The sequence below is a fragment of the Triturus cristatus genome, chromosome 5_1 (assembly GCF_964204655.1).
Source record: "Triturus cristatus chromosome 5_1, aTriCri1.1, whole genome shotgun sequence".
Classification (NCBI taxonomy): Eukaryota; Metazoa; Chordata; class Amphibia; order Caudata; family Salamandridae; genus Triturus; species Triturus cristatus.
The window spans coordinates 919,186,686-919,195,783 of record NC_140587.1 but is presented as its reverse complement, the minus strand read 5'-3'; the positions used below and the strand labels follow the sequence as shown (position 1 = coordinate 919,195,783).

General features: G+C 49.6%; 1 protein-coding gene across 2 annotated transcripts in view; it reads right to left on the bottom strand.

Annotated features, from left to right (window-relative positions):
- Positions 1-7,008: 7,008 nt before the first annotated feature.
- The window catches only part of RMP24 (ribonuclease MRP subunit p24), a 195,053-nt gene continuing 192,963 nt past the window's right edge, over positions 7,009-9,098 (bottom strand). Inside the window, exon 6 of one of the 2 annotated variants that reach the window (XM_085605951.1) lies at positions 7,009-7,265. In XM_085605951.1, coding sequence (XP_085462077.1) covers positions 7,112-7,265 — 154 coding nt within the window. In that variant the 3' untranslated portion in view covers positions 7,009-7,111. The remainder of the gene's footprint in view (positions 7,266-9,098) is intronic. The other variant, XM_085605950.1, reaches the window with a different exon arrangement.

Sequence of the window (9,098 nt, the reverse complement as noted above, 5' to 3'; positions counted from 1 at the left end):
GCAGTCTGAGGAAGAGGTTGAGCGGCTGCTCCCTTCAGGTAGAGACCCCGGCTGGGTGTTTCCCTGACTCCTCGATTCTCCCCAACACTCTTCGTGCCCCTCACAGCCTACCGATTGGCATTGTCGGCCATTTCATTTCTGCCCTCTGTTGGCATACGCCGGGATCGGCGTATATGCAGAGGACAGTTAGGACCATCCGTGCTGTGGGCTGGTAACGTACTTAGCCTGGAGGATTCCAGTGACTATAACTTTTGTTTATTCGTTGTATTGTTTTTGCCTTCATTAAAATAACTAACCCTTCACAAGTGGTTGCGTCCTCATTATCGTGTCTGTTAAACAATCCTGAGACGTTCAGGGCGTTACAAAATATCCGACCGTAATAACACTAACTGTCTCCCGGTCGATAACAGACATGGCAACACTTGATGATGTGCTGGCTGCTTTAGCGACCGTGCAAGTTGAAGTGGCTGCCTCTAGGCAAGAAACAGCCGATGTAAAAGCCAGACTGGATGCTATCCAATTGGACCCGCTCACGCCCAGCACCTCCCTCACGAACCAGACCCCTGCGGTAGTAGTGGAAATGCCGGTAGCCATCCCCTTGGCAACACCAGAGAGGTACAGTGGGGATCCTAACACAGTGCAGGTATTCCTCACACAAGTGGCGCTACATTTATCGTGCAAACCAAAGGCGTTCCCCACGAGTCAGGCTCGTGTGGCATTCTTATTTCCTATTTGGCTGGAAACGCGGCACAATGGGCCGTACCTCTGGTGAGCAGGGACGACCCCATCTTATGTGATTGGGGTGCTTTTCGCGAGGAATTCTTGAAGGTATTCGACAGAAGGGCTGACTCGTACACGGCGGACCGTGAAATGCTTGAGTTGAGACAGGGATCCAACGACCTGGTGCAGTATCTCAACGCGTTCCGAAGGCTGGTTGCGGAAACCAAGTGGCCTGTTGCTAAACAGACGGCGCTCTTCCATCACGGGCTGTGCGATGAGCTCAAGGACGCCGTGGCTCATATTGACCCTCAACCCAAGACATGTGAGGGCCTTATCAACCTGGTATTACGGCTGGAACATAGGCTAAGTGAAAGAAAGGGGGATCATGGGAGAAAAGGAAAATCCCTTCCATCCTATGTGACGGTGGGAAGTCCTGAAACTTCCACCACATCCAAGGGAGAACCCATGGACATCGGCGCAATACGAGCGAGCCTCACAGCCACGGAGAAAGAGTCACGCCGTAAACAAGGATTGTGCCTATATTGTGGCAAAAAAGGCCACTACGTACGTGAATGCCCTGCCAAACCGAAGACGTCACGTTATCGGGCCAACCGGTCGGTAACAGCCGTGGTGGACATACCGGCGGAAAACTAGAGGACTCCCAGACCAAAGAAGGGGCATCTCGGAGTCACTCATCCATCCCTTCACTTTCCAACTCGGTCACTAAGGGACAACGACACCTGTTTCTCACGGTGCACGTGGGAGTGCATGACCAGTGGATACCCGTTGTGGCCATGGTGGATTCAGGGGCCACTGGCATGTTTATGGACCACAACGAGGCATGCAGGCTAGGGCTAGTGCTTCTTCCCAAAGCTGTACCCGAAGACGTCTATGCTGTAGACGGAAGGCGATTGGTGACGGGGCCCATCGGGCAGCACACGGGGGTCCTTCCGATGAGATATGGGAGGGACCATTTGGAACAAATCGATTTTAACATCATCCGAGCGCCCCAATATGGCGTCATATTGGGATTGCCGTGGCTACAGAAACACAACCCCTCTGTGGATTGGCCAACACATCGCATCGAAATGACGTCACCGTATTGCATCCTGCATTGTGGAATAAGAATGGAATCCCTTGACGCAGATGAGAGCGGGAGTCAGACGGTGGCTACAGCGGCAGAAAAAGATGTGGCTCTCCCCCAGGCTTATCACAGTTTTGAGGATGTATTTGATGAGGTGAAGGCGGAAGTGCTACCACCACATAGACAGTTTGACTGCCAGATCGACCTGGTGCCAGGGGCCAGCGTTCCCAGCGGCAGGCTGTATGCCCTGACGGAGCCTGAAAACGTGCATCTCTGGGGGTACCTGGATAAACTCCTCAAGCTAGGATTCATCCGCCCGTCCAAGTCTCCGGCCGCCTCGCCACTCTTCTTCATCCCGAAGGCTAATGGGGAGCTGAGAGCCTGTGTGGACTTTAGGGCATTGAATGCGATAACCATAAAAAATCGGTACCCCTTGCCTCTCATCAGTGTACTTCTGGAACAGGTCAAGAAAGCTCGTATCTACACCAAGTTGGATTTGAAAGGGGCATACCATCTGGTGCGCATGAGGGACGGAGACGAGTGGAAGACCGCCTTTAAGACCAGGTTCGGCCTTTTTGAGTACCTCGTCATGCCGTTCGGTCTGTGCAACGCCCCGGCAGCCTTTCAGTACTTTTTGAATGAGGTATTCAGAGAGGAGTTGGATATCTACGTGGTCGTATATATCGACGACATCCTCATCTATTCGTCCAGTGTGGAGGAGCACGTACACCACGTCAAAGCTGTGCTCCAAAAGCTGAGGGAAAACATGCTGTTTTGTAAACTCAGCAAGTGTGACTTCCACGTCACATCCGTGGAATTCCTCGGAGTGATGCTGAGTCCAGAGGGACAGGAGATGGCAGAACGAAAGATCAAGGCGGTGAAAGAATGGCCGGTGCCCCAAAGCGTGAAGGACGTCCAAAGTTTAATTGGCTTCGCCAACTTTTACAGGCGGTTTATAGATGGATTTTCAGGATTGGTGGCCCCAATCACACAGCTACTGAGGAAGTCCAAGGAGTTTGTCTGGTCCCCTGAAGCGAACAAAGCCTTTGAGGCCCTGAAAAGCGCCTTTGGTAAGGCGCCGGTGTTGGCTCACCCCGATCCGGATCTCCCCTACGTGGTGGAAGCGGACGCATCGGATGTGGCGCTGGGGGCTATCTTGTCCCAACGCAACCACGACACAGGGGTGCTTCATCCCGTTGCGTACATGTCCCGCAAACTCAACGACGCCGAACGCAACTACCATATTGCGGAGAAGGAGCTTCTCGCAATCAAGGACGCCTTCACCGAATGGAGGCATTGGTTGATGGGGGCAAGACATGTGGTATCGGTGTACACGGACCATCGGAACCTACAGTTCATGACGGCCACAAGACACCTTTCTCCCAGGCAGCTGCGGTGGATGATCTTCTTTGCGGGGTTCAACTTCCGCATCACATATCGGCCGGGGGCGGAAAACCGGAAGGCGGACGCCCTGTCCCGTCAATCTGCAGTTAAGGAACCATTGCCTGCGACCGAGCGTTCCATCATTTCCCCGAGGATGGTATTGGGGGTTATCCAACCGGATACTTTCCTGAGGGGAATAAAGAGAGGGATCAGGTCATTCGCATGGCGGAGGTGGCTCCTCAGTCACAGAGAATGGCAGCTGACGGACGGGATACCCCTGAAGGGCAGGTGCCTGTTGATACCCACGCCTATGCTAAGGAAACAAGCATTCATCTGGTGCCATGACTCTCCATGCGCAGGTCATTTGGGCTTTGAAAAAACGGTGGCTAGCATGGGACGGCATTTCTGGTGGCCAACCATGAGAGTGGATGTCAGGAGGTGGGGACAGGAGTGTCCTACGTGTGCTACCATGAAGGCCGACCATGGCCGAACCCAAGGGCTCTTACATCCACTTCCGACCCCGGATAGACCATGGGATAGCATATCACTGGACTTCGTGGTGGGCCTACCGGTAGACCAGGGGATGACGGCAATACTGGTGGTGGTGGATTACTTGACGAAAATGGGGCACTTCATCCCCTGCAAGAGAGTCCCTACGGCCGGGGAATTGGCGTCACTACTCCTAAAGAATGTGGTACGACTGCATGGATTACCTGGGGTGATCGTGTCGGACCGGGGGTCGCAGTTTACTGCGCAATTCTGGAAGACTTGGTGCACTGCGCTGCATGTTAAGACCGCCCTGTCCACCAGCTACCACCCTCAAACGGACGGCCAAACCGAGCGCCTGAACCAAACGCTCAAACAGTATCTGCGATGTTTTGTGGACCAGGGCAGGGAAGAATGGGTCGACTTGCTATGGGTTGCAGAGATAGCCTATAACAACGCCACTCACAGCTCCACACAGTCATCTCCGTTCTATAGCAACTATGGCCAACATCCCAGGTTCTTGCCATTTCTACATCCGTTCAGAGAGGACAGGATTCCCGCCACAGCGGACAGGGTGGCACACATAAAAGACACGTTGATGCGCTCAAGGGCTGTCCTAATAGAGGCCAAGAGACGATACAAGGCTGCGGCCGACAGGAAGAGAAGGCCCGGGCCACTGTACCGCACTGGAGACTACGTCTGGATATCCACAAGAAACATGAGGTTTCGAAAGAACAGTGTGTTCCATCCCAAGTACATGGGCCCCTATGGCATTACCAAGTGTATGGGTCCCGTGAACGTGAAGGTGTGCTTGCCCCAGTCATTGCGGATACACCCTGTCTTTCATGTATCATTGCTCAAACCAGCACCCTCCAAGCCGACTGGGACACCTAGGCCGGTATGCGTGGAGTCGGAGGTGGAGTATGAAGTGTCGGGCATTCGGGCGTCCAAATGGCGCAGGGGGAAGCTGTGGTACCTGGTTGCGTGGACAGGCTATGGCCCGGAGGAGCAATCATGGGAACCGGCTGAAGGGGTTCATGCTCCGCGCTTGGTCTCCTTGTTCCATCGGCGTTTTCCTGCCAGCGCTGGACCCGTGGGGAGCCGCTGAGAGGGAGGATGTACTGTCAAGAATTCCTGTCATGCGAGGGGAGGAAAACGGTAACCAGCGTAAACGGACTACATCTCCCAGGATGCTTAGCGGTTGAGAGGTTATGTAAACAGGAGAGCTGTTACATAACTCAAGGAAAACACGCCCTTATGTAAACAGGAGAGCTGTTACATAACTCAAGGGATAACACGCCCTTATGTAAACAGGAGAGCTGTTACATAACTCAAGGAAAACACGCCCTATAAAGGGAGGAACCGGGAGGTACAACGCTGTCGGATATCGTGTTTACACCGACGTACCTGCTTCGTGAAGAGCAGTGTTCCGGAGTGGTGCTCCAGTAAGGCAAGAACGGAGGTAGGTCGAGTCGTTACTCCCTGGGCCGTGTCTTGCCCCATCGTCACCTGTGAAGGACCCGGAAGCTCTACCGGTCAACCATTGAGCTTCGCTTTTTGACTCGGCTGAGTCAAAGCGCAGTGGCGCTTTTGCTGGTTGGAGTCGTAACTCCCAGCCCGACCAGAGATACAGGGACTGCCAGCTGTAACGCACACCAGGAGGTGTTTGCCGCGTTACAGACTCGGAAGTCCACAGGATCGATCGAGCGGCTGCTCTCGGTTCAGTCTTCTTGCTTTTGATTGGGGTATCGGTGACGCATCACCAGGAGGTGACTCCGCGTCCCGGTGCAGTCTGAGGAAGAGGTTGAGCGGCTGCTCCCTTCAGGTAGAGACCCCGGCTGGGTGTTTCCCTGACTCCTCGATTCTCCCCAACACTCTTCGTGCCCCTCACAGCCTACCGATTGGCATTGTCGGCCATTTCATTTCTGCCCTCTGTTGGCATACGCCGGGATCGGCATATATGCAGAGGACGGTTAGGACCATCCGTGCTGTGGGCTGGTAACGTACTTAGCCTGGAGGATTCCAGTGACTATAACTTTTGTTTATTCGTTGTATTGTTTTTGCCTTCATTAAAATAACTAACCCTTCACAAGTGGTTGCGTCCTCATTATCGTGTCTGTTAAACGATCCTGAGACGTTCAGGGCGTTACACGATGGGAAATGAAGGAACTACAGATACCATGAGGCTATGGGGCATGACAAGCCCACTGGAGGCGGACCCAACTAGCACCTTAAATGTTCCTCTTTGGCTGCAAAGACTTGTTGATGCTGAGCCAGTGATCAAGGGCTATGCTGCCCGAAACGCGTATGGCAACTTACCTGATGTGAGCGTTTTCTCTGCAGCTTGCAATAAAGAAGGTGTTTAACTGCAAAGTGTGTTGGCGTTCTCACAAAGGGTAACCTTGAGTTTGGACATTAATTAGCGGCGTGCCTCGTGGCGAGAACGCCCTGCCGCCAAACAAGTGCGAACCTGCAGCGCCGGCAAATATCGAGCGCAGTGTGGACTTTGAAGCCTGGTGTTGCGAGAATAATTAGCAGAGGAGACAACTCCTTCTACAGAAGTAACTCCACATGGAGTATGTGAAATCTTAATAGCACCAAGAACTTGTCAGCACCCACGATGGGAAACGAAGGAACTACAGATACCATGAGGCTATGGGGCATGACAAGCCCACTGGAGGCGGGCCCAACTAGCACCTTAAATGTTCCTCTTTGGCTGCAAAGACTTGTTGATGCTGAGCCAGTGATCAAGGGCTATGCTGCCCGAAACGCATATAGCAACTTACCTGATGTGAGCGTTTTCTCTGCAGCTTGCAATAAAGAAGGTGTTTAACTTCAAAGTGTGTTGGCGTTCTCACAAAGGGTAACCTTGAGTTTGGATATATATATATATATATATCTTGACAGTCACAATTAAATGGCAAAAGTAGTACGGCTTTGAACTATATTGATAACTTTTTTTCAATATTAATGCCAGCTAAGTTTCAGAACATGGAAAATATTTAAAGTGACGCATACATTTCAACAGTTTTTACAAATCTGGGGGAGACAGACAATTCCACAGGAGTCATTGATTGAAAACAAAGGTTAAAGGGATAATTATTTCATACCAAAGACGCAAAAACAAAGCAACAACCAAACAATGTAGAAATTCTGTATTTTGATGTCCTCGTAAAAATCTTGAAGTTCTTTTGTTGTCTCTTTAATAACATATCAGCGGTGTCACCTACTTGAGCTACACCACTATGGCATTTTACATTGCTGGTTTACTGGAGACTGCTTGCACCCTCAAGATCTTGGGTATATAAGAACCAGACCGTTTTTAAAGAAAAATGTATTTATTTATTTTTTTAATAACTCTTTTTATTGAGAGAAACAATAAACAATAATGCAATAGAACCAGACAGTTTTTTGTTTAATTGTAAAACAGTTTTTATTTCAAAGAGCAGAGAGAAAATTCTGCAGGTCCCCTTTCTTGCTTTTCTCTTTCTCATCCTGGTTAAGCAGCATCTTTAGCCTTGAGAAGTGAAATTTGTTTTTGTTCAACGATTTTGCAGAAACAGATGGTGAGGAGTTTCCGGATGAGCTTGATCTGAAATTTAATTTTCATCGTAAGAGATTAATACAATATGATGAGTAGAATAGCTGTTTTTATTACACCATCTTCCAACATGACCCTGAAACATCGATGATTTACTCACTTTGTATGATTTATAATAAAGAAAGAATGCTACAAAAAACTGTGGGTCAGCTTCAGATAAAAAGGGTTCGACATAAGCAGCATTGTTTAAATCTGACATAGGCAGGAAAAGGAGGAAGCCAGGAGGCTTTCACAAAAAGCAGCAAAAGATTTAAAGACAGAGAACCGCAATCTGTGAAGCCACACTGAATCTCTTCGAGTAGAAGATCAGGGACTGAGGTGTGAAAATTGGAGGGGGCATTAGAGGGTGGAACTTGTGGTATGCCAGCTATGTCATGGTACATCTCTTACCAAGCGACTTACAACATGGAAGGGGTTGGATGAAAGGAGGAGTGGGGTAGATGCACCAGTATGTTGTATTTGAAATATAATCACCATGATAAATATGATTGCATAATATTCGAAGCAGGAAACCCTAACATAAGGAACGATAGTCACCTATATGGATGTATGACGTTACAACGCATGCTTTTACAACGCATGCTGTTACAACGAAAGTTTTACAACGCGAGTGCATTGACAACGCAGGACATTACAACGCAAGTCTTTACATCGACTTGCACTAGATGGCGTGCTAACATTAAAAAAGTGTAATTTACTATTCCAACTCCAGTCCACGTAACAGTAGGGAAGGTGTTGGGATAGTAAACTACACTATTTTTAATGTTAGCACGCCATCTAGTGCAAGTCGATGTAAAGACTTGCGTTGTAATGTCCTGCGTTGTCAATGCACTCGCGTTGTAAAACGTTTGTTGTAACAGCATGCGTTGTTAAAGTTGCGTTGTAAAGGTTGTTCCCCCACCTATATATCCAATGAAGGTTCAATTGTATTTCTACTCATATTGGGTTATTAGATGCGAAGGATGTGAGCCCTTCACAAGTAATAAGTCAGACTGTTTTTTAGGTCTCGCCTAGGCAGCGGGCCTGCGCTGCTCTAGGAGATGACCTTTAGAAATCGGTCATCTCCTTTTCAAGCACACTCGTGCTTGTGGTGGCATCCACCTTGCGAGAGCGAGCAGCTGCGCGCAGACCATTTGTTTTTAATTAGCATGGCCGCGCGCCGCTGCTCCTGCTAGGGGCAAGTTGCATAATCATGAGTTCATTCATTCAATAATTAAAATGGACTGTTTTAGCAATACAGTCATGTATAAACGAGTAAAAAATGGCGACAACAAAAACCATCTCCCAACAGAGAACAATATTCCTTCCTACGTTTGTTGCATACATTGCAGGCTAATGTATATGGCACATCTCTTGTCTGTGACTGATCAAACGTGCTCCAGTCATGTAGAAGGCAATCCCGGCACTATAACTGAACTGGCCTGTCTGCCCCACCCCTTCCCCCCTCATCCTGCCCCGTGTCCTTACATGGCTGCACAATTTGAATGTCACTCATCAGAGCAGCTAAGAAAAATGTACAAAGTGAGCACCTCAAGCCCTGTGAGAGATACGCGGGGCGGGCGTGATACGCACATAAGCACGGGAAGTCAGAGAAGTGCCCCCAGGCTGGTGTTGGTCATGTCTGATATCGGTGGCTTCTTGAAATTTCATCAGCCTTTCTTTACCAGTGACCATGGCGTATCATTATGGCACCTCGTCTGAATTCTATTGTAAGTTTGTAAATTACTATGCTGGCTTTATTGCCGCGATTTCTCGCTGATTGGCTGCCCCCCCTTCAGAGGTGTTTTAGGCTTCTCATCTGTTATACTGTCTGCGTTCCTTCAA